Source organism: Rhinopithecus roxellana, chromosome 12 (assembly GCF_007565055.1).
Source record: "Rhinopithecus roxellana isolate Shanxi Qingling chromosome 12, ASM756505v1, whole genome shotgun sequence".
NCBI lineage: Eukaryota > Metazoa > Chordata > Mammalia > Primates > Cercopithecidae > Rhinopithecus > Rhinopithecus roxellana.
The window spans coordinates 50212107-50238698 of NC_044560.1; the positions used below are offsets into that span (position 1 = coordinate 50212107).

Consider the following 26592-nt stretch of genomic DNA (forward strand, 5'->3'; position numbering starts at 1 on the left):
ACCATCATTAAACATTTATAATTGCTGGCTGGGCACGGTGGCTCATTCCCGTAATCCCAGCAGTTTGGGAGGCTGAGGTAGGCAGATCACTTGAGGTCAGGAGTTTGAGACCAGCCTGGCTAACATGGTGAAACCCTGTCTCTTCTAAAAAAAAAAAAAAAAAATATATATATATATATATATATATATATATATATATATATATATATATATATATATATATATGTATGTATGCCGGGCATCGTGGCAGGTGCCTGTAATCCCAGTTACTCAGGATGCTGAGACAGGAGAATCTCTTGAACCTGGGAGGCAGAGGTTACAGTGAGCCAAGATCGTGCCACTGCACTCCAGCCTGGGCGACAGAGCGAGACTTCATCTCAAAAAAAAAAAAATCATAATTGCTAATACTGTTTCAGAAGCTATCAGATTGTATAGGGCCATCTTTACAGAGGGCTTCCTAGTTCCTTGAGCAGGGATTCTGCTTTGTCCCTTGTTCTCTTTTGTATCAAAAGCCTTCCTGTCCTACTGCAGTAAGTTTCTGCTGTAACCTAGAAGGGTTACCAAAGGAGAACAGCTTGCTATAATAAATCAGTAACCTTCATTTTACCCACACAATATAAGTCTTTGGTGTTTAAAGAGGGCTGTGTTCTAAAAGGAGGAGGTTTGTTCTTTTTCTTGACTCTTAGTTATCTTACAGATGGTGGAGGTGCTGAAAGTACAACATGTGGGTCAGTGTGGCATCATAGTATAAAGAATACTTGTAAGGAACAACTCCTGACTTTACGTAGTGCTTTACAGTTTTTAAAGAGCTTTTTCCTACATCATCTTACTTGATTTTTTGAAACAATTCTGTAAAATATGCAGATGGTATTATGTTTATTTGCTAGAGAATGATTCTGAGATCAGGAGAGGTTTAGGGACCTGCCTTTGATTATACAACCAGTTATTGACACATGAAGGACTTCAGTCTTCATGTGTCTGTAAATCACTCTTTTATTTTACATGGCCTAATTCACACTATTGACAAAGACTAGTTAAATTAGATTTCTATTGGCATCTACTTTTGTTTTTGGAAATAAGAGGGCAAATGGCCAAAATTTAAGGACCTTGAAATAATAACTAACTCAAAAATGTCCACATTGGCCAGAAGCAGTGACTCACAACTTTCATCCACGTACTTTTGGAGGCTGAGACAGGAGGATTACTTGAGGCCAGGAGTTCGAGACTAGTTTGGGCAACATAGCAAGACCCTGTCTCTACAAAAAGTTTTAAAAAACTTAGGCGTGGTGTTGTGTGCCTGTAGTCCTAGCTACTCAGGAGGCTGAAGCAGAAGAATCACTTGAGCCCAGGAGTTCGAGGCTGCATTGAGCTGGGATCATGCCAGTGTACACTAGCCTGGGCAATGGAGCAAGATCCTGTCTCTTAAAAATGTCCATATGAATGATCACTGTATTCTTGTTACTTTAATCAAATTCTATATTTGTTACTTTGAATTTTGAATTCCAAATGAGGCAGATTAATTTATATAGGTACTATAAATTATATGGCAGTAGTTTCCTAAGTCTTTTGCCTTGGTTCATGAAACTGGTTAGGTATTGCTGCTTCATTATGGTTATTTAGCAGAACATTGTGAAAGCAAAAAATGTTTTGAACAGGAACTCACATTTGTTCTAGAAATAGAAGAGAGTGAGTGGTTAGGCACTGGAGGTGGTGTTTAAAAAAAAATAGAAGAGTTAAAGTTTTAAAATAAGAAGAAGCCTGCCAGATTTGTTTATAGATGAAGATCCTTTTCATAAAAGCAGATGTAGTTGATTCCCTGCTTAGGGGAATATTTTTATTAAAATAGTAACCAGTACCATTACTGAATGCCTCCCGAATACCATGTACTATATTTAAATCATCTCCAATCTTTTTGACAACCTCGTTCTCACTTTATAGATAAGAAAAATGAGGTTCACAGAGGATAAAAAAACTTGTTCCAGGTCACACTAGGTAAAGGGGATGTTGGAGTCTGCAGTCTTGACTCATTATTTTCACACTTCCATCTCCTGGCCTTGACCCTGACTTTTCACTCTGCCTTGGATGTTCTTCCCCCATATTTTGGCAAGTGTTGCTTTCTTGTCTCGTTGAAGTGTGGGCAAGGGAAATTAGAGGCTTATCTAAAATATCTCACATATCTCCTCCGTTTCATTCTCTTGCTCTGTATTTTATTTTCTTCATAGAACTTATTACTACCAAAAATATTACATTTTTATTTGTGTACTGTCTCTTCTCCCCTCAGCCCCCATGATAATGCAGGCAACATGAGGGCAGATACTTATCTGTTTTGTTTGTTGTTGAATCTAGTTCTTAAACGATGCTCAGAATATAGAAGGTACTCTTATTTGTTAGGGGGAAAAGATTGAACATATGAACCATCATTATTCCATGAACAGATATTTTTAGAGTCCTTACCATTTGTTCAGCACTGCTAGATTACTGAGTTCTGTTTAAAGCCTTTTACTTTGAGTAGTCTTCAGTTAGCTCAGTCTAGTGTTTTTCAGACTCCTTTGGTTTCTTGGTAGCCATACTCTTGCCTGCTTTATTGCCTTCATTTGTACAATTTTGTTTCCTTTTCTTGCAAGACACACTGAAATCTCAACGTTTCTATGAAGTTGTGATACACTCCCACATCACAAATTAATTTTACCCTCTATTCTGCTTAGTGAGGCCTACCCTAAACACCCTATCTATCTAAAGTAGTCTATGCCTGTTTGTCCCAGTCTGTCCCCTTGACCTTCTTACTTAGCCCTGTTGCTACCTGAAAGTGTAGTATATATTGTTCATTGATTATTGACAGTCCCTCCCTTTAGAATGTAAGATCTGTAAGGTTAGAAATTTTACATTGTTTATCTGTGTATCTCTAGTGCTTAGAACAATATATTTATGGAATAAAATAATGATCACATGAGAAATACCCATGTTATATGAGATATCTGAATACCTAAATTTATAGTATCTATACTTGAATCCTGATTCTTTCCCTTCCTTAAGTAAGTGCTTTACTCGGACCCTCTTGTTTCCTTATTTCCAAACTGAGAATAATATTAATAAAATCTACCTTGTGTAGTAGTAAAGATTAAGGATGTGTAACTCAGCACAGTAATCTGGCATAAGCACTCAGTAATTCGTTTCTACTAAGTTTTTTATTACTCTAATTTTATATTGTACCATCTAGCAAGGTACATTAAGTATATTCAATAAATACATGTTTTATTATATAAACCTCTTGTTTCTTTCATAATCTTTGGGAGTTTTTTGATTCCGCTTTGGAATCCCTTATAGTGTCTGTTTCTGTTTTCCACTGAGAGTAAGCACTTAATATTTGTTGTCATCATAATTAAAAACAAATATAAAACGTTTAAACATTTATAAGATAGCTGATAATTGAAAGACACTGTTAAGCAAAATAAGAGTAGATGAACCTAAGTAATGTATTACAAATTGGAAACATCTAATACTAAATCTTTTCTATATATTATCAAAATGCTCTTTGTATTTAAAGATTCAGTTTGTAACTGTACATAAATAAATTTCTGACTTCAAGGTCCTGGGATAACTGGAATCTATGAATTTAACATTGGGGAAGAAATATTGCTTGTAAAAAATCACACTAATAAGTTATTGTATTATTTAAGGATATTTTATTTCAGAAAAAAGTACACGGGTATTATGTATTAGTATTGTATTTGTTACACATTTATACATTGAAAGGGGTTAAAATGTAAAAAGATATTTCAATATTTAAACTTTTCCCCAGAAATCTTTTTTCACGTTTTTATTTATCCGAAATAATTGTACTTCCATCTCTTAATTAGGGAGATATGCAAACCGAAATACTTAAATAAGACCTCAGTACGTCCTGGCCTGAAGAACTGTGGGGATGTTAATTGTATTGGACGGATTCATACATACCTCGAATTGATAGGAGCAATCAATTTTGGATGTGGTAAAAATAAAAACCCAACATCTTTTACTTGATATTTTTTATCCTTACAGCACCTATTCATTTCTGTGATGGTTAGAATTCAAGTAGTTCTAGGTATATAGAATTCAGAGATGCTTTAACATTATGAAATAAATGTTTTACTAAGATTTTACTGTTGGTTAAACTGTGCTTTCATTTGACCTACAATGAAAATTGAGAGTGTAATTTTAAAGCTAAAATATTCAATCTAAGTAATAGAAATAATTTAAGAATACAGTTCTTTAGCAGATAAAAGTAAAATTATTTTATGAAAAGTCTAATAATAGCCCATTTAATTTGCAAATACTGTATTCATGCTGGAAATGCTGCCTAGCAAAGTTTAAAAAAAGGAAATAATTTGTGAGCCTCTACACTTAAATGTAATAAAAGCATCAAAATAATTTTCATGGAAGACAATTTCTTGTACCTTAGTTTTTTGAAATTGAAAGTTAATGAATATACATATTTTAAAATATATTCTACTCTTTTTTTGTTTGTTTGAGACAGAGTGTTGCTCTGTTGCCCAGGCTGGAGTGCAGTGGTGCAATCTCTGCTCACTGCAACCTCCACCTCCTGGGTTCAAGTGATTCTTTTGATTCAGTCTCCAGGGTAACTGGGACTACAGGCGTGCGCCGCCACGCCTGGCTAATTTTTGTATTATTAGTAGAGATGGGGTTTCACCATATTGGCCAGGCTGGTCTCGAACTCCTGACGTCGTGATTCACCTGCCTCAGCCTCCCAAAGTGCTGGGATCACAGGTGTGAACCACCGTGCCTGACCTCTACTCTTTTCTTGAATTAACATGACACAACCATTCACAGCTACAAAGTTATAAGGTACATAAAACCTTGTAACCCATGGTTTAAGAAGAATATATTCTGTGTTTGTCTATGGAAGTGAGACCACTAATCAGAAAATTTTCTGTCAGATACGATTTTCTTTTATATTGAGCTAGATAGAATTTAATTTGGCCTGGAATCTGTCCTTCATTTTAGTGTCTTTGCTTTCCCAAAGCCTTGAATATTGAGACTAGCTTTTCAGGAAAACTAAAGGATTTTTGCTTCCTCAGCCACCAAAAGAAAAATGAAATCATGTTTTCTGTATTGGACTGCCAAAGTTAGTAAAAAAAACAAATTACCCATTTTCTAAATATTCCATGTTATTGAGATATTCTTATAACAGCATTACTTTTAATTTGAGGGCTGCTCAGTAGCACATCAAATATATGATTGTGAAATAAGAGTCATAGAAGCTCCACTATAGTCAGTGTACATGTGTCTTTCTAATTAACAAATGAGTTTCACAAAATAATAGATGGTTTTGTCTTTCCTGAATTCCAATAGAACAGGCTGTGTATAATAGGCCACAAACAGTTGACAAAGTACGAATCAGAGACAGAAAAGATGCAGTAGAAGCATACCAACTTGCCCAGCGTCTGCAGTCTATGGTAAGCAGTCATCTCTCTCAGTGATCTCTCCACATTGCTGCTTACTCTATTTAGTGCGGTTTACCTACTTCTCTTGAGCTGTTTAATAAATGGCCATTTAGTAGAAAAACATGTTTCCTCTTGTATTTCACCTTAGCATTTGCTTTTCTTTGTTTCATTCAATTTCATGTTGCTTTCTAAGGCAGAAACAAACCTAAAAACCCTTAAAACGTGCTAGCAAACTTGATGCAGAAGCATGTTTTCCTAAAGTGGTCTTGGGATGCTTTGTTTTAATTTATAAATCTAATGTGTCTTTTAAAAGTATATAGTTTAGTTTTTTTTTCCTCTCATTTATTTTTCTTCTTTTAAAATTCTTAACCTTAAGAATCACCTTTTTGGAATAACTAGCCTTTTTTTTTAATTCTTGGAGTCAGTTTTATAGTATTTTAAAATTTGTAAATCATACTTGAAAAATAAAGTGACCTGCTAGGAGAAAAAGAAACATCTTGTGAGAAAAAACAGATAAAAATGTGATCCAACACTCTTTTTTTTTTTTTTTGAGACGGCGTCTGGCTCTGTCGCCCAGGCTGGAGTGCAGTGGTGTGATCTCGGCTCACTGCAAGCTCTGCCTCCTGAGTTCATGCCATTCTCCTGCCTCAGCCTCCCGAGTAGCTGGGACTACAGGCGCCCGCCACCACGCCCCAGCTAATTTTTTGTATTTTTAGTAGAGACGGGGTTTCACCGTGTTAGCCAGGATGGTCTCTATCTCCTGACCTCGTGATCCAACTGCCTCAGCCTCCCAAAGTTCTGGGATTACGGGCGTGAGCCACCATGCCCAGCCCAACCTTGTAATTTTTCATTATATGATCAACTAGGCCATCTCCTTTCTAAAGCTGGAGATAGAATTATTTTGCTTCTAGTTTTCAATATTACACCTCTTGCTGCGTGTTCTTGCAGATTTTCTACCAGAAGTGGTTGAAAAGGAAGCCATTTTCTTGGTGGTTCTTTTTGATCTTAAAAATATTTTTGTTCCTACTCGGGAGTCTGAGGCAGGAGAATCACTCAAACCTGGGAGGTGGAGGCTGCGGTGAGCCGAGATCACACAGCTGCACTCCAGCCTGGGTGACAGAGTGAGACTCTGTCTCAAAAAAAAAAAAAAAAAATTTGTCATAGTGTTTTAGCTCCTACATGATGAAAGGAAATATAAAAGTTAAGAAGAAATGCTAGCAAAATATAGAAAATCATTACTGATTTTATTTTTCAAATAGCCCTCTGCTGCCAACACCCGGCCCACACCCTGCCCACCTGGTACTGGTGCTCCTGCCCTTACCTCGCCATCACTGATTTATTATATTTGTAACCAGAGTGCTAACTACTGAACATAAATTAATAAAATTTAGTCAGGCATAGCCAGAGATTACACTATTTAAATTGATAGATTAATTGACTTTTAGATAATTATTGTTTTCATTTTGTGTGTTAATGTGCTGTGATTTCTCCATATTAATGTTGCTACCTTTTGCTTTACTTTAATCTCATCGCAGCGTACAAGGCGACGTAGAGTCCGAGACCCATGGGGAAACTGGTGTGACGCAAAGGACTTAGAAGGACAAACGTTTGAGGTAACTTTGACCTTTCAAATGGCTCATCGATGAAAACTGGTTTTTTATATATATAAATTTATATATATAAATAAATATATATTTATACATCTTAATGTCATATGTATTGTACTTGTTTCATACATTAACATGTATGCCTTCATTCTCATGTTAATTTGTCTGGAAGTCACCAGTAAACACCAAAGTAGAAGGCATTGGTGGTACAGTTAACTAGGAGTTTAACTCATTTCAGAACTTTGGTTCTCTGTCTCTGTATTCTTGTCTCTAACTCAAGAGTGTCAAGAAGTTGGTATGCCCAATTCGTTTCATTAAACATTTATTGGAAGAGGTTCTGATATACCAATTAAAATATTGTTCTAAGCATTATAACAGCTAGTGCAGTAGAGTGGATAGAATGTGTGAATGTGTACATACTGGCTTTGTTACTTTGAGCAACTACTTAACCTCACAGAATCTCATGCTTTTTTAACTTACGAATTGTGAGTAATAATAATACCTCCCTCAAAGGATTGTTGTCAGAAAGAAATGAGGTAGACTATATAAAGGTCCTAATACTAGGTATTCAGTAAGCCTTGTGTGCACAAGGTGCTCCACAAACTTGAGTTGTCTGTCTTTCCTCCTCCGCATTTCCTGTCCCCAATTTCTCACCTGAGTACTATTCTAGGCACAGTAATTACTAATTATCCTTCCTATAAGGGGCTTGTATTTCTAATAGGAAAGACAAAACCTATGGTAAGTTCAATAGGGTTGGTCCCAAGAATTATAAGTTTCTCCCAAAGGGTGTGATCAGGGCAGGTTTCATAGAGTATGTGGGGTATAATCTGATCTGAAGGATCTGCAGAAGAATCTCAAAATGGAGATGAAAACACTTTAGGCTGAGGGAACAAAGCTGGAGACATGGGAAAATACTAGATATATTCTGGAAAAGGTGTGTAGTTCATTTGGACTAGGATGTAAGGTTGATCATAGAAATGGAATAAATAGAGATTTACTTTATTTTATAAACACTCATAAAGGGCTTCATATGTGTCAGACACTGTCAGTATTCTATAAACATTAACCCAATCTTCAAAATAATACCATGATAGTGGTATTATTGTTTACTTTTTATTATTACTTTTGTTGTTCCCATTTTTAAAGATGAGGTAGCTGAAGCATGAAAGCTTTAGAATTTGCCTAGGGTCACCAAGCTAGTAAATAACTGGGCCAGACATTCTAGATACAGAATCTGTTCTTAATCATTACTCTGCACTGTCTCTCAGTTGTGAAAGAAAACTCAACACAGTAGAATATGGTAAGTATAAATGGGAAATGAAAGACTCAGGTGATTCTGAGGTTTTTGAACCTGGGTGACTGGTACCTTTGATTGAAATGGGCAAATCAAGAGGAGTAAATTTTCAGTTTGGGATGGCCGTTATCTTCTGAAACGATTTTTAAAAAATACTGTCCAGCCTCTCTACATGTTGGTAGCAAAAAGGAAACCCATCTATATCAGTTTAGTCTCTCTTGTCCTCACATGCCCTTAAATTTGGTTTTAAAGGACTATTTTTATTCTGCCTCTTAGTAGTTGATGGACTCCTTAATCAGTTGGCATTTTGTTTTAGCATCTCTCTGCTGAGGAGTTGGCAAAAAGAAGAGAAGAGGAAAAAAGCAGACCTGTTAAATCTTTAAAAGTGCCAAGACCAACAAAAAGGTGTAGTGTTATATAAATGTGGTTTTTAAAAATTTGTCACAAATGGCTAGATAATGTATGAAAAAATATTCAATAGCTGCATTATATTGTTCACGTTAAATTAAAAAAATACTGCTACAATTTTTTAGATTTTTTTGTTTCACTGATTATGAATTTGGGAGACCTTGAACAAACATTTTAAATTTGTTCAGATTCATTGAACATATGATCCAGCATATGTTGTAAAGGGGCCTTGTTTAGAGCAGGTTGGTCATTCAACTCTAGGCACTATGGACAGGAAACTTCATGAAATGACCGAGTTTTCTTTGGGTGGTACTAATTATTAGCAAGTTGTTGGCATGGTTGTTGTTTTCTAATGCATGTATAATCTAAAATTTGAACCTTTTAAAATTAAGGGCCACCAAATAAGTTAAATGCCCCAATTTTCTGTTCCTTCTTCCTGCAGATGCGCCATTGAATAGACTGTAGTTTTGTCAGTGTACCTTTTAAAAAAGATACCCAGGAATGCCACTAGATCATATTTTTGCCTGATAAATGTCCTTGGGTAAACCTTAGGTTCTCATTTATAAAACAATAATTAAAATAACTGTTAGCTGTGTTTTAAGCACTTTATTAGCTCATATAATCTTCATGACAACCCTATGCATTAGTTAATATTCTCACTCCCATTTTATAGGTGAGGAAACTGAGAGGCGTAGAGAGGTTTAATAACTTGCTCACGCTGTTAAGTAGTGGAGCTGTTGATTTTAAACCCAAGTGTTAAGCTTAAGAATTCATACCCCTAGTCATTACATTATATATTACCTCTCTAAAATAAAAATTTAAACTTACACAGTTGTCGTGAGACTAAATTAGATAAGCCATGTGAAAAACAGTCATCCATAAGCTGGGACTCCTCATCCAGTATCCAGATAATTGATTTTCTGCCTCTATATGTGAGACTTATATTTATTGTGATTTTCAAGTCGCTGTCCAAGGTCTTCAGGATCTTTTTGAGTCCAGATCCACTTTTCTCATTTTAGCCTTTGTAGCACTGCATCATTAACATTTCAATAAGCTTGCCTTTCCTGCTATTAATCACTGATTGAAATGTTTAATTGGAAATGTAAACCTCATTGTATATATTTAAAAAATGAAGACATTCATTCTTCAATCAGCTATATAGATTACCACAATTAACCCATATATCTTTATCTTATGCAGAAGGATAATCATAACAGATGTCTTGTTTAATTTCAGATAAAATATATTTAAGTCTTTAGTTTCTAACAGATCATTCCTATGAATAGTGTCTATAATAAGGTCTACTTATCATGACTTTTCATGAACTCATTATTTTGCTTAGCCACCTCTTCTCTTGGTTAAGGATCACAAATCAGCTGTTTCATAATTTTTTCCAGAATTTTACTACTATTCAACATCTAATTCGTCCTTTTCTGCAGTCTGCTTTTTTGTATTGTGAAACAAGCTCAATAATTGTCCATTTCTAGTCCTTCAATAACTTTCCCATTCTCTGCAGTTCCTCAACAAACATTGACAGCGATTCCATATCCGTGTTTCTTAAGTACTCCAGGATGTTCTTTCTGTGCTATTTTCTCATCTATCTTGGCCTTCAGTTTCTTTTTGTGTTGATTAAACACTTTCTAATTTAAAGGTCTTTCTTTATCCAACAAGTGTCTTTGAATGTCTACGGTATATGTCAGGCACAGTTCTGATCACTTGGGATACATTATTAAGCAAAACAAAATGTTCTCTTGAAGCTAACCATCTGTGGTTGAATGGGAACGGAATTGCCCAGCTCTCTTCCAGTTGTGTTAATGCGAACGTATTCCTGTGTGTTTTTCTTTCCCTGAAGATAGCCTAAAAAACCTTTTTATTGTTTTTAATATAGTTCTCAAGCCTCAATTCTTTACTGGTCAAAGACTTTCTGATATTTCTCAGATTTATGTGTGCTTTTGACTTCGCTTAGGTTCTCCCTTTTTCACCTCTTTTTACTTTTTCACTGTTTGTTTTTTGGAGACAGGGTCTCACCCTGTCACCAAGGCTGGAGTGGAGTAGAGTAGAATGGTGAAATCATGGCTCACTGCAGCCTCCACCTCCTGGGCTTAAGTGATCCTCTCACCTCAGCCTCCCAAGTGGCTGGGACTACAGGCACACGCCACCACGCTCAGCTAATTTTTAAATTTTTTTGTAGAGATGGGGTTTCACCATGTTGTCCAGGCTGGTCGTGAACTCCTAGGCTCAAGGAGTCCACCCACCTCGGCCTCCCGAAATGTTGGGATTACAGATGTGGGCCACAGCACCTGGCCACTTTTTCACTTTAATATAAGAGTTTATCATAGGACTAATACATTAATATCTTTACCAGAACCGTTTGTCATTCATTCATTCAAAAAATGTTTTAAGTTCTTACTCTACAGTGGGCACATTATTGAACTGACAAGTGTTTTTGATAAACTTCCATCTTTCTTGAACTTTTTTTGGGGTCTCATGACAGATAATTATATTTTCATTGAACTTTTTGAAATCTCCTTTTAGTGTGGGACATATGTCTGATAGTTTATAGTGTCCTCTTTGAGTGTTATAGGAAATTAAGACAACGGAGTAACTTTATCTCAGAGTTCTTGGGTTTTTTTTGTTCATGTTAAATCTAAAAAAGCAGTGCTTCTTTCGAAAGGGTTTATGGAATCTCCTACGAAACTCTCCTAGTTTAATACTTTTCTCATTTAGACAGAATTTGGGTTCAGATTATTGATATACACTTTCAAATTTGCAAATGTTATTTTCCTAATCTTGTTGATATTGAAAATAATTTTTTTTCTTTTTCAGCTCATTTGATCCCTTCCAACTGATACCTTGTAATTTTTTTAGTGAAGAAAAGCAGGTACTATTTATGCATTAATGAATGACCATAGACAATCCCCGCTTCCCCCGTCAAACAGAAAATACTTACTCTTTTTCCATATGTGCAAGGCATGACTGAAAATGAGAGAGAATTTCTCCCTGCTGGGGTTTTAAATCATAATGTTTTTTAAAAGTCTAGTTTATGCTGAGCTTTGGTTAGTGCTGAGAACTTGGTGGGGTGGATGAAGGAGAACAGGGTGGGCATTCCAGGTGGGGAGAACAAAATCTCTATTTTTATGGTCCCCCGTTTTGTTTTGTTTTTTATATTTCAGGAGCCATTTCAGGTGAAAGTGGCTTCAGAAGCACTTTTAATAATGGATTTGGTAAGGATAATCTATTGTGTCTACTTAGTTATTCTGATTTCTACTCTTGTGTATTTTTATTGCAGGCGTAAGACAGAGTATGGAAGACGTGTATTTTGGATCTTAACTATCCTCTTTTACAAGGAATCTAAAAATAAGTCTTTTCTTTTGGAGAAAAGCCAAACAATTGCATGTTTCCATATTTTAGAGAAAATAAATTAATGTGAGTTTTTGCAGACTGTTTACCATCATTAACCCTATTTTAATTTTCTAATATCTGTGTCTGCCACCTTTTAGATCACTGAAACAAAGCACAACTCCTGTAATTTGGAGGGTTTTTTTGTTTATACTAAACTACCAGTACCTCCAACAGTTTTTGTGTTTGTGGTGTCTTTGTGTAGAAGGATTTAGAGTGATTTTTACTTTGTATCCTTACATAATACCTTCCTTGAATAGGAAGAGTGTATCTTCATTTTGCAGTTGCAAAAGTAGAGTCTGAGAATTTTTAAGTGTTTGGTTGAAAGCTTCTCAGCCAGCAGTAAAGATAGACCTGAAATCTTAGTTTCTGTGCACTGATCCTAGCATCTAGTTCCTCTCCTATGCTACTTTATTTTGTAAAAGCATGATGACTATACTTATAAATGACTTTCTTACGATAAGTGAGTTTTGTTATTTTTTTTTGTCAGGTGGGTTTGTGCGTTTGGGCTAAGTCTGTCTTGTATTTCTTTTAGCATGCTCATGTTTCTATGGCAGAAGTGATTGGTCTGTTAGGAGGAAGATACTCAGAAGTTGATAAAGTAGTTGAAGTAAGTTCTCTCTTTTAAAAAAAATGTTTTATTTAGTCCTACTACCATACCAAATATTTTTATAGAATTCAGTGAATATAATTAAAATACAGAGTTTACCTATGATATATATGAGAATATGGAAATGTAGCAAGTTATCTATTCCCAGAAGTGACTTAACATTCCATATGCCGAGCACCTTTTTCTTTTTACCACCAAGAGAGAACATTGCCAGGCCTTGGGTCCTCATTACCTTTGTTAGCAAAAAACTACAACCTTTAAGAGGCCAGAAATATATACTAACACTTGTAGTTGAAAGTTGGTATGTATCATTGTATTGAAATTATTGTCATAAGTAACAGGAGTCATTGAAAGAATACCTTTGTATGGGTATTATGTGGGCTGACCTGCAAAACTAACCATTATGACCTTGTTTGAGTAGAAAAATGCATGCTAAGTTCCTAGCATATAATCAGACTTTTGGAGTATAAGTCATTTGCAAGTTAAAGGCGCCTATGATATTGTCAAATAAAAGTCTTGGGCTTGAAAAGTTTCTGTATCTCTGAAAGAATTATAACATTAGAGTAATAGAATTAACAGGATTTTAGTATAATCATTTGAGGATCAATCATTTATAGGTCTGTGCAGCAGAACCATGTAACAGTCTGAGTACAGGACTACAGTGTGAGATGGATCCTGTATCACAAACACAGGCCTCAGAAACCCTGGCTGTTAGAGGCTACAGTGTTATTGGATGGTATCATTCTCATCCTGCTTTTGATCCTAATCCTTCCTTACGCGATATTGACACACAAGCTAAATACCAGGTATTACCTGTATATTTATATTCTGTAAATGGTTGCACACCCCCTCAGTGCTCCCTTTTAAATAAATAAACTTTAAACATTTTTTGTATTTCATTTCTAATTTTCTTTATAGTGGGGGTTTTATCTATTTATTTATTTTTCTTTTTGTTTTTTTTTTTTTTTTGAGACAGAGTTTCACTCTTGTTGCCCAAGCTGGAGTGCAATGGCGCGATCTCGGCTCACTGCAACCTCTGCCTCCCAGGTTCAAGCGATTCTTGTGTCTCAGCCTCCCAAGTAGCTGGGATTACAGGCGTGTGCCACCACACCCAGCTTATTTTTTGTATTTTTAGTGCAAATGGAGTTTTACCATGTTAGCCACGCTGGTCTCTTAACTCCTTACTCAGGTGATCTGCCCGCCTCAGCCTCCCGAAGTGCCGGGATTATAGGCGTGAGCCACCACACCCAGCCAAAAAAAGAAAAAAATTATATATACTGGGGCTTTTAAAATAATGTGCGTTTTTTTTTTTCTGATTGTGAGATTGATAGTTGTTTATGAAAACATTTAGAAAGTCAGTTATTTTATTAAGTACAGACAAGCCATGAATGTTACAGTAAATACTCCCAGAGCCTTTAAAAATTGATGGGAACAACTAGGACAGGTACTAAATATAACTGAAATAATAAGAGACATAATGTATTTTTTAATAGCTGGAGAAAAAGCTTTATTTTAATCTGGGATTTTACATTTGATATGTGACTGGGTTTGCTGTAGGGTATTTGTAACTTATTACTGTATTGATAAGAATTACAGATGCAGGGTGGTGAATATAATTAGTAAATATATTCATGGCAAATACAGATTGTGTAGGCCATTTTTTTATTTTTAAGGGTCATTTTGGATTTTTGCCTGAAAAATGTACAATGTGAAATGAATATTTAAGTCATCTGATTTAGTTGCAGTTTGGATGTGAACTTTTTGTTTTGTTTTGTTTTGTTTTGTTTTGGAGACAGAGTCTTACTCTGTCACCCAGGCTGGAGTGCAGGTGGTGCGATCTCGACTTACTGCAACCTCCACCTCCCAGGTTTAAGGGATTCTCCTTCCTCAGCCTTCTGAGTAGCTGGGGTTACAGGAACGTGCCACCACACACAGCTAATTTTTGTATTTTTAGTAGAGATGGGGTTTCACCATGTTGGCCAGGCTGGTCTCAAGCCTGATCAGGCTGACCTGACCTCAGGCAATCCGCCTGCCTTCAGTCTCCCAAAGTTCTGGGATTACAGGCGTGAGCCACCGCTCCGGGCCAGATGTGAACTTTTTAATGCACCTTTTTGTTCCTGCTTTTCCCCATTAGATGTTTAAAAAGTTAGTATGGATAAATATTGGCTTTTGAATTTATGCAGTTGAAACTAATTATATTTTCTTGTAATTGTAGAGTTACTTCTCCAGAGGAGGTGCAAAGTTCATTGGAATGATTGTTAGTCCCTATAATCGAAATAATCCCTTACCATATTCTCAGATTACCTGCCTGGTTATAAGTGAGGAAATTAGCCCAGATGGCTCTTATCGTAAGTTTTCAACAAAAATAACTTTATCCTATTTCTACTCTCATTTATTTGACTCATACAAATCAAAAGATTTGCAACTGTGCAAAAGTATTTGATGCAAGAGTTTGTGCCTTCAACTAGGGAATCATTATTTGGGTGCCACCCTAGTGCAGCCACCCTCTTCCCTTTCTTAATCTCCTGCTGTATTCAAGTCCCCACTTTTGTTACCATGGCCACTGGGCAAAAGGATTGAAATATGGGGAAAAGTTACGGCCAGGCAATGTGTATGCTAGGCACTGGAGATGCTGCAGTAAACAAAACAGTCTCTGTTCTCAAGAAAATTTTTTTATAAATGCAGACTGGCTTTCTCTGTGATGGTATGCAAATGAAAAATAAAATGACCACCAATTCTGTCACCTCCCAGTTTAGGGGTTAACAATGACTAACTCAATTTGTATATTTCTTTGTTCCCGTTGTATCTCAGGAAAGAATTTGATTGGCATAGACCATCATTTGACTTGATTCCTCTGAAGTTTATATCCACTTGTAGTCCAATCATTTCTGGGTGGATAGGGAATTAGTATAGCAGACTAGGAAAAGGAAGGGAGTGTAGCTAGAAAGCAAATAATTGGAGGAAACAATAGGCTAAATAACTCTAGGATATTTATTCTGTCATTACTACCACTGCTCTAGGTCAGGTCCCCTGGAGACTGCCACTACAGTTACCCCACATTGTACTCTTTCCCATTAGATCATGAGCTCTTTGAGAATAAATACTGTATTGTACCCATTTTTCTATCCAGTTTCTAGCACAAGGCCTGGCATAAAGTAGATACTAAATGAATATTTGTTTAATAATTAATTTCTCTTCATTCTTATTGATCTCACTTGGATACCCTATATTTTATAAAGACTTACCAGCACTGCCCCCATGTTATTTAATATTAGTTGCTCTATTTTTTATGTATCTGCAACACTTTATTCCTGCCTTCATGGTCACTTTGTCTTTTAATGCAATTTATATATTTAGCAAGTCCTAATAAATTGTATGCCCAAAGAGCAGGGACTATGTCTTATTTGTCTTTTTCTCCAGTAGCACCTAATAAATTGCTTTACATCTAGGAGGTGGTCAACACTATGTGGGTTTTTATTGAGTTAATAATATTGGTATTAGCTTTAGTCTGGAATGTCCATTTTGAGCATAGCACATAATACATATTATTCTTAAGCTCAGTACAGTTTTATAAAAAGAATCGCAGTTGTTCTCTCTAAATCATTTTATAATCTCACAGACTGCTAGGTTTTGGTAATGAACCTGAATTCTGGTGCTGTCCAATACAATAGCAGTACATGTGACTTTAAATGTTTGTTGATTAGAATTACATGAAACTTAAAATTTAGTTCATGGAATTCTACTCTGGCCAAATGAAGTAACAAGAACTTGTCTGAAACTACCAAAAAACTGGACAAAGTATGTAAAAATAATGGTATTTAAACACAACGTTGAGCAGCGAAGGAATACAGTTGCTAAGATATGGGAAACAAATGAAAAGAGCCCGAAATTACCCTAGCTTACTATGGCACAAGAAGGAGAAACCCACCCAGAGTCAGGCAGACTCAGTTAAGATGATGGAGATAAGGAGACCAAGACAGCTGAGTTTGTGAGACAGAGCCCCAAGAGAACAGAAAACAGAATGGAGAGTGAACTCTGAAGATTTGTAGAAGGGTATCCCTGGAGTATTTAGCAAAATACAGATCAGCACATGCATGTGAAGAAACTACCCAGATGGGAAAGAACCACTTGAAAGCATTAGAGGGAACTATCCATGATGCTCCCATGAGCTACCATTGGACACATCTGTCTTGTAAATGACTTGTCCATGCTTAACACTGCATATTAGATCTTAATCCTGGGTCTTTTGCTTTGCCCTTAGAAATCCTCTGGTGCAAGAATTAAGGTTTTCTAGAAGCCATGGGATACCTTGTGCTACAGTACTTTTAACTCAGGTCATATCTTTATAATATCTCTAATGGTTTAATGTTTTCTTTACTTGTGACAGGGAGGAAATACATGTAGTGATTAGTTTTCTTCTGATATTTTAGTGGATAAAAATATTCTCTATAAAAGGAAACTTTTATTGACTTCAAAAGTACCTTTTTTTAACTTAAAAAATATTCTAAAAATACCAAATAGACCTGTATATGATTTGTGTATGTGTTTTCATGTTTTTGCATCAGCATAGATTGAAAATGCATTATTTACCTTTCTTTATTTTCATTTTCAACTTTCACTGAGAGTAGGAGTCACTCTACTGGAATCAGATCCCAGCTCTGACATTTATTGCTTACTTTACCTTGGGCAGTTTACTCTCTCATTCTCCTTTGCCACATCTGTAAAATGAGAAAAAATTACTACCTTGATTACAGTAGGTATATGGTTGTAAGGTGTGTCAGTAATATATGTAAAGTGCTTAGAAATAATAGGTTTTCAATGGATAGTTATGATTATATAGCTGGTGTCCGTGTTTAGTAAGTAATCAAAGCATGTCAAGTAAATGATCGTTACCACCAAAAGGAGTTTGCTTAATACTTCGTGTACTATAATGTGTCACTCTTAAGTTTTTGGAGAAGAGGAAAATTGAGCAATTAAATAAAAAAGATCAGTCATCATCATCAGGCTTCCTGTCCCCTGTTCTTCTTCCAAACACCTGAAAAAATACCTTTTTAGAGCATATTGACAGTTAAGCTATGCTTTCTTTCATTGTGAGGAAACAGTTGTATTTCCCCCTTTTTTTTTTTCCATGACCTCTGATTTGCTGGCATTTTATTTATTTAAAAAGCCTTATCATGGTAGAAACCCAGTTGAGAGGCAGTATTATGTAAAAGTTAAAAGCAGAACTCTCGAGTCTTACTGCCTGGGTTCAAATCCTGCCTATGCCTTTTATATCTGATCATGAGCAGGCTAACCTTTCTATGATGTAGTATCCTCATCCAAAAAAAAAAAACGGGGGGCCTGGGGGGCAGGCAGGAATAATGGCAGCTACTTCATTTAAGTGATTTCACATAAAGTTTTAGGTGGCACATAGTACACATTGTAAGCTGAGCTTTAAAAAAAATGCTACAGATACATTTGCATGGGGCTCTTGAAGGATATGTGAAAAATTGCTAAGATAGCTCATTGTTTCATATTTTTTCCTTTCTAGCTGAATATATGATGTCCACCCCTTGGGCTTCTTTCTTTCCTCCAGAGTTTAGTGTAACAACTTTGACTCAAAGCAGTTGCTGCCTCCCTAGAGTTCATCCTATCCTCTTGTCTAGTCTTAGATTATAGCTCTTCTAGGGAGGTGGAATGAGTTTGGGCTCAGAAGTGAGGCAAACCTGCTGGTTTTTAACATCTATGTCCTGCCACTTTGCTAGCCTAAATATGTTTTTTAATGTATCTCAGCTTTAGTTTTCTCACTTGTAAAAAAAAAAAAAAAAAAAAATGATATGGCATTGTTGTAAGCTTAATAACCTGTATATATGTATTTTTTAAATTATCACTTGGATGGCAATGTGTCTTAGTTTGTCTAGGATAATCCCAATTTAAACCTGTGGTTCAGGCATAATTATTCATAGTACCTTCTTTCATTCAAAAAGTCTCTTGGTTTAGGTGATAAATTACATGATCATCCTATCATAGTGCCATGCATAGAACTGTCATGTAAATGGCACTTCTACTCTTCTTTATTATTATTAATAGCTTGGCATTAATATGCTTAGTGGACCAAGTACAGTCAGGCAATAAATATTTAATGAATGCCCACTATGTTTAAAGTGCTGTTCAGCTGATCTACGAAGCTGTGGTTGTAAAAACACTGAAGGGAATTTTAATTATAATTAAAAGGAGATTGGCGAGTTAAGAAATAGTTGATGAAAATGTGCTTCTTAATGCTTTTCTAGGCTTACCTTACAAATTTGAAGTACAGCAGATGTTAGAAGAACCTCAGTGGGGATTAGTATTTGAAAAGACAAGATGGATAATAGAAAAATACAGGCTCTCCCATAGGTATGTACTGTGATTTGACATGGTTACACATCTGCAGTGTTGCTCATTAAATTATGTTTCAGAGAAAACCCAAGTTAAATATAAAATTGTGATGTATGGCATCCGTGATAGTTTATTATGAAACTGATTAGTTTATAGTATTCGTTTCATCAGTTTGTTTTCATATTTCTTCCTACAGCAGTGTCCCCATGGATAAAATCTTTCGCCGGGATTCTGACCTGACTTGTTTGCAGAAAGTAAGCTGCCTTCATTTTAATTGGTTCCATTGTTCACAGATTCTAAAGCTATTCATCTCAATGTGTTTTCCCATGATGCCTGATACTTTGTGGATAATTTTCTGTATATTTTATTACTTTTTCCTTTGGAAAATTAATTTCTAGGAGATAATTAGTAATGTGTTTTGTTGCCCAAGCTTGCACATAGAAAAAAATACTATTTTAGAATAAATTTGTCAGTGTCAGCTGATAAATTTCTTAGCAGACTATTATTGTACACAATGGAGAACATTTTTCTCATTTTATTAAATTTGAAAGTGCTGTGTTTCCATTTTAGCCTTAACAATTGATCATTTTTAAGACTGATGGTATAACTCTAACAATTACATTTAAATGGTCATTTTATTTAACTTTCTAGTAGGAAATAAGAGTTTTGAATTCTATCAGTTCACTTCTAGGTTTTGCTTCTGTAATGACTGAAGGCTAGTAGATTTGTAACATTTGTCTTTTTTTTTTAAATAGCATTTGGGGATAGAAAATTTAAACATTAAGTTTCTTTTTAATATTTTTTACTCCTCTGTTATATCCACTTTTTTCTGTGTTGTTGAAAAAGTATATGCACATTTCCAAGGAAATAGACTCTAACTAGCATCCTCATTTTGAAATGGTAGAATCCTGTTTTTATGTTCATAGAGTTTTGTGTGTGTGTATGCTCAGGATTATTTTGCTTTGTAAGTGTAACTACAAATGGAGAAAAGTCACAAATATGTCCAAAGTAGAAAGTGTCACATAAACAATCTCAGGTTTGTCTCCTTATGTAAAATCATAAAGGTACTAAGCTGAGTGTTCCTCAGCAGCAATTTCCTACATTCTAGCTCTATGACTATTAAACACAAATTAATCTTCAGCCATTTTTAAGGAGAGTGTTTCTCATTTGAGCATTAGGAAATGTGAGGTCTGGAAAGGGAAAAAATAGTGATAGTAATGCAAACCCTCATACTTGTTCTATATTTAAATATAAAACTTTTCTTTTCAACTAGCTTTTGGAGTGTATGAGGAAGACTCTGAGCAAAGTGACCAATTGCTTTATGGCTGAAGAATTCTTGACTGAAATAGAAAATTTGTTCCTTTCCAATTATAAAAGCAACCAAGAGAATGGAGTAACCGAAGAGAACTGTACAAAGGAATTGTTAATGTGATTATTTTAAAGTTAAGACATTTTAATCTTGACACAGTAGATCTTACTTTCAAAGTTATACCCTTGAAATGATTGTGGTTAACATTGGCACAGCTTTGGTATTTTTTCTCTGTTTCACAAAATTCAAACTTTGCCACATAAATCATGTGAAAAGGAAGAGATACAGATTTGTTTTTATACAGTGATGATCAGAGTGTTCTGCAAACCAGGGTCCACCACGGTGTTCTAGTCCTTTACTGAGCGATGCTGTAGGCTGTGAAACTTAGGCGCCTGGTCGGCTTTACTGTTGTGTTCAGCTTGGGATTTGGACTATGTCTCTAAGTCATTTCTTCCCTGAACTAGTCATTTATGTTCTATTGTAGTATTTCATATTTCATTTAGAAGCACTTCGATTCTTTCCATATGTTCTGGTGAGATTTGTTGGTGGTTATAAATGAGATATGGATGGGTAGTCACTGAGATAATTAATATGGTTTAGAACTACTGATTAATAAATCTAACAACAGGAGGCCAGGAGAGGCATGACAAGAAAATCTTAAAAACAGGAAAAACCCAAAGGAGAAATTACCAGTTTTTAATCACAGATACTTGCTTCCATTTCATTGTATAGCAAATGCCATTTTCTCAGCTATCTGAAAAATTTTAACTAATTTTACACGCATAAAATAATTAGCTTCAATTGTGTGTCCACTTACATTAGTAGGTGTGATAAAACCTCATTTAACTGAAACATAGGTAATCATAACTCTCAAACTGTTTTTTTCTACTGCCTACTATTAGGAGAAAGAGGCAAATGATAATAAAGCTGGAATAAATCAGAGATTTAATTTTTAAAACAAACCTTTCAGGACATACTACATATTCAGCCCAGTTTCATATGCTTTCTGAATCTATAATGGAGGTCAGTGAACTTTTTAAATGTAAAGGGCCAGTTTGTAAATCATTTTGGCTTTTCAGGCTGCATGTGCTCTCTATAAGACATTCTTCTTTGTCTTTTTTTTTCAGCCCTTTAAAACTATAACCATTGTTAACTCACAGGCCTCATAAAACATAGGTTGCTGGCTATTATTCTCCAACTCCTGATTTAGAAAATTTTAAACATTAGAATTTTGTTTTACATTTGTTAAGCCTTACATCATCTTTAAATGACACCAAAACTCAGAATTATGATCTGCATTTAAGCCCATTTTAAAATAAAATAAGTAGTCATGCTGCCTCATTTATTTAAATTCAATAGATTTTAGTTTATTTCTTAGTAGTCAGAGAATTGATTTATACCTATTCACCAAGCATTCTTACTAATGTTTCCTTATATCTAAACCAGATTGATTCTATATTTTTGCTTTGTTTGTAATCGATAGCCAATGAAGAATAAGGAGTATTGGAAGAAGCAGTGAGCCAGGTTTAGGTGACCTGGTTCTTGTCTCAACTTTGTGATTTGGGGATGTCGACACAGTTTACTTTCCCTGAGCCTTAATTCTTGTGTAACTGAAGTCTAACTTAACTTCTTAATGTCCTTCCAGAACCAAAATTGTATTTGTTCATTGTAATTGTTGGACTACTCATGTGAAGTTTATATTTTCAGTTAATACAGTTTCCAAATTCACATACATTTAAAAAAACAGTTTCAGTTAATACAGTTTCCAAATTAACATACATTAAAAAAAAAAACACAGAGAAATTTTTCCATTTCTCTGTGTGCACTTAGGATAAACAATGAAGTATAGCTTATAAAACAATTCGTTTGAGGGCTGAGAGTGTAAGAGTAACTATACCAAAAGTCAGGAAACCTGAGCTCTTACCCTAACTCTGTTACCAACTTTGCTGTGTGACCTTAATCAAAACACATAACCTGGACCCCACGCTCACCAGTAAATCAAGGGCCTGAATTTTATGGCTTAGTATTCCCTTCCAAGCTCAGAAGTTGCATGATTCTGTGAAAGGCAGTTCTTGATTCCTTTGTATTCATCTTCCTTTTGACCTGTTTCCTTATGATATATTGGTGAACAAATACAAAAAGTGTTTTATATTAGCTTTCTTGATTGACATTTCCCTATAATACTGATGAAGTTGGGTGATGGAAAGTAATGGAAGTTGTTAAAAGTACTGCCCTCAAATCTGAGTTTCCCTGTCCTGTGTGCCAATGTTTAACTGTATTTGCTAATCTAAGCCATATTGTGAGGATCTCAAGGATGATACTTGTCAAGAGTTTGGGGCCTTGAGAGCACAATTTTCAAAATAATATTTAGCATTTTCTGACTATAGAGTTCATTTGTCTTGTAAAATATATTTTGAAATTACAGAGAAGTGTGAAGTACAGATATCTCAGTGCTACTATTTAGAAAACGCAATTAGTGTATAAATCCTTCCCCATCTTTTTAACAGTATCATTTTAGTATGTTAAAATTGGTTACTTTTTTATCTCTTCTTCCATCATTTTCCCTGCTTCCTTTTTCTTTTGTCATATTCTTAAAACAATTTTGCAACCACAGGTACCCACATTGCTGTCACTGCCAGCCTTGGGCTGCTACCGAGGATAATGGAGCCAGGGCCTTGGAGAAGCACAGAGGAAGTCTAGAACTGAGGGGGCCTATGACACAGGAAGTTCAGGACGCAGGGTCTCAAAGGAACACCTGCCTCTAATGTTTACAGAAGTGGAGAAAGGACTAAGGGACTTAAAGACATGCAGGTGTCTTCATCCTGATTCTGTCTTTATTATTGCACAATGGCTATAAAATAATGAGCTTAATTTTTTTTTTTCTGGGTTGGCTAATGGAAATTGACGCTAGCACTTCCCCAATATTAGACTTACCTAATTCCAAAGTAACATTCAAGGAAAGAAAAACCAGTGGAACAGGATCAGTAAAGCTCAGACTCTCCATCTCCATTATTTTAGCCTCGACCATTCTTCTCTAATCCTTTTAAATTATCTTCAGTTGCTTGTTCAAATTACATGGCTTCAGTTACAATTTGTTTGACCCTGTATTCAGAGCTGCAATATGATTGTTGTGGGCCCTAGGTAGTTCTGCCTTCTTAGACCCCTTCTTCCATACAAAATTTAAAGTGATATTTTACAATTGTGTTTGTATGAAATGAATGTATTAATATTTTAGATTAAAACGTTTTGTTTAGTCTAGAAGTTCAGTGTTTTCTTATGAGGCTAAAAAAAAATTAAAATATTTTTGTGGGCTTCTAAAAAACTGTGGGCCTTAGGTACTGTGCCTAATGGATAAGTTGGCGCTGCCTATAATCTGAAGGGCATCACTGGAAAAATAGCAGGCATTATTCTGTCCCCTTCTCCCACCAGCACAGTTCTTGGGGAAGCCTTTGCCATCCCATCCAAGAGCACTATAGTTTCCACGGTTATAGATCTATAGACTTGAACTTCCTTCCTTCCCAACCTAACCAAAACTCACGAGGGTTACTTGGGACCATTCATCTTCAGAAAAGATAGGAGGCAGTGGTTTCTTTTAGTCTTCAGATATTTTATTCTGGTCAGTCCCTAATCTGTAGTTTTGAAACTCGTGCCACACTTGAAAGGGAAACATCCTACTACCTTTCTTTTCTCTGCATTTCCCACAAACCCTTTCCTTCATCGTCACTCCCTCCATTCTTCTCAGCATATAGATACAAAACCCTTCTTTCTATCATTTGTTGAGAGCTAGGCCTGTAGAATAGAGATGAACAGACCATTCGTGTTTCCCTGAAGCTATTTAATGCTGCTCCCAGTCTTCTGTCCATACCATTCCTTCCCTGCCTCAGGAGTGGGGTTGAGGTCTGTGACATGCAGACTGTAAGCACAGTCAGAATCTGCGGCTCTCAACACAGCAGAGGAGACTGGCCTCAACATGCCAACCTGAGCAGGTCTTCTCCTCTGCATGACCTTCCTCCCATTTCTCTTGCTGGGTCCTGATGAGTTGAGCTGGAGGAACTAATAGTCAGGGTGCCCTGGAATTGATGCTGCTCTGTTTTGTGCTCACAAAAGAGCCATGTAACACATGACCACCTGAGTTGAAGCCATCCAGTCGCAAGTCAACAGACAGCAGTTGATGGAATTCTCAGTAGAAATTCAGTAAGGGTGCCCACATTTTTTTTTTTTTCCACCTATACTCTACCAATAGCTAGATTGGTCTAAATATAGAGTCACTTATAGGAAACCTTATTTTATCCAAGCACAAAGAAAAGCACATACATTTTTATGATCATCTGCTTCATCAGGGTAAATAATTTAAAAAGAATTTTGATCAGCAGCTCTAGTTTACCAGTACTTTAATATTAGTTTTCTTACACATTAATATATTTTGCAATATTTTCAGAAAATCAGTGTGGGAGAATAATGTAATTTAGGATATATTTCCTGACCTTTTCTTAAATGGCTTTATGTGCTATTCCCCCAAATTCTGCTTTCTCTATTTTCTTTTTTATTTAACCTATAATTATACTTTCTAGTATATTCTGAGTCTATCTTCTAAGCCACCTTACATTTTTCCTGGAACAAGAGAGGGAATAAATATGTTGTCTCCACTAAATCAGGAGAAAATAAAAATATCCCAGGGAAGCTGTGATTATGCCAAGAGCTCTAAACAGAAGTTTGAGAAGGTAAAATTAAGTTATAATATCTGAGTTGTTTTTATTTTCTTCCTTTGATGTTTACGAAGGCATCCATAAGAACTTCAATTTCAGGGAAAAAATGCCTGATTTGCTCTTTTTGATGTTTCCTCGTCTCTTAAGAAGTCAGTTAAATATTTTTCATAGTTTGTATTCCTATTTCATAGATTACTGTAAAACGTGTTTAAACCTACGAATTATAAAATAGTATTTAGATTCTAGCATGAGTTAAATAGATCAATCATATATCTTTAGGTTTGTGGATTTGACATGTAAATTATGTGTTGTGTATAAGTTACTAAACATACTGCATGGTTATTGATAAACTTGTTGCTTGTTTTTTCCAAATGCTATCAGTGTTTGTGGACTTTTTAAAATTAGTTTGAATTTTGGAATGTTCTGTAATAAAATGTAATTTCAACAATTTGTACATTTAAATATGCCATGTTGTATATGTCTCTATTTAAAAATATTGTAAATATCTGCATTTTTAGAATTATGAAAGATTTTCTTCAAAAATGACAACTCCATACTTAACTGTAACACATTATAAAATATCTGATTTTAAGCTTTTGGATTTTATCTTGTTCTAAAAATTAAGTTTAAACATGCTGAAGATTCCATAAAAATAAAATTTTGAAAATAAAGTGATCATTTAGATTCTTTCTAAATTATTAGCAGTATACACATTGAATTGCAAAAAAATGCCACATTTTAATTTATCGAAGATTAGTTGAGCATCTATTATACAGAACACTGTAGGGGAAGCAAAGATGAGGAAATCTTGGTTTCTTCCCACAAGAAGCCTTATCTGGTAAGTGGGAAAACAGATAAAGCCCAACATGAATAGCTAAGACACTAGGATGCAAAAAGACTTCCAGGGTAATGGATGGTTAAACAAATGAGAAAATTCTCTGGAATATGAGCAGTGAGATCAATTTCTGGGGAAGAGAAACCGCCTAATCAGATTTGGTTAAATAGCATTTGTGGGAGGATGCTCCAGAGAGAAGTGTTTAGCATAGGTGTGGAGGTAAGGAGTGAAAATGGTGAGAGTTTTGGTTAAACGGTAGAGTATATGAAGATGTTTGTTATGAAAGCAACACACATTCTGTCAACTAAAGGCTATAGAAGGTGTAAAGGAAGTGAAAATCTACCTTAAAAGCAGTATTCACTCATTTATTGATCTTCAACTTTCCAGTCTGTGCAAAACCTATAAATTTTTTTAAAAACCCAACAGAACCATACTGTGTATCTTTAACTTCTGTAATTCTCATTGAGGACATCTTTCCATGTTGGTGCCTAAAGTCTATTCATCCTTTACAGTAAGTACATAGTATCCTGCAGTATATATTTCTCTTAATTTATTTGATCTGTTTTCAGTTGAACTTCAGGTTGATTTTTTTCTTTTACACAGTTAATACTTCTCAGAAGAGTCCT

At 35.4% G+C, this 26592-nt stretch overlaps 1 protein-coding gene across 4 annotated transcripts in view; it reads left to right on the forward strand.

Annotated features, from left to right (window-relative positions):
* MYSM1 (Myb like, SWIRM and MPN domains 1) overlaps positions 1–25802 on the forward strand; it is a 43172-nt gene extending 17370 nt beyond the window's left edge. For 3 of the 4 annotated variants that reach the window (XM_010365742.2, XM_030912580.1, XM_030912582.1), the window contains 12 exons: positions 3858–3988; positions 5350–5453; positions 6977–7054; positions 8659–8747; positions 11577–11631; positions 11924–11974; positions 12685–12759; positions 13377–13565; positions 14975–15107; positions 19029–19134; positions 19313–19370; positions 20390–25802. In XM_010365742.2, the coding sequence (XP_010364044.2) occupies positions 3858–3988; positions 5350–5453; positions 6977–7054; positions 8659–8747; positions 11577–11631; positions 11924–11974; positions 12685–12759; positions 13377–13565; positions 14975–15107; positions 19029–19134; positions 19313–19370; positions 20390–20548 (1228 nt within the window). In that variant the 3' untranslated portion in view covers positions 20549–25802. The remainder of the gene's footprint in view (positions 1–3857; positions 3989–5349; positions 5454–6976; positions 7055–8658; positions 8748–11576; positions 11632–11923; positions 11975–12684; positions 12760–13376; positions 13566–14974; positions 15108–19028; positions 19135–19312; positions 19371–20389) is intronic. The other variant, XM_030912581.1, reaches the window with a different exon arrangement.
* Positions 25803–26592: the final 790 nt, after the last annotated feature.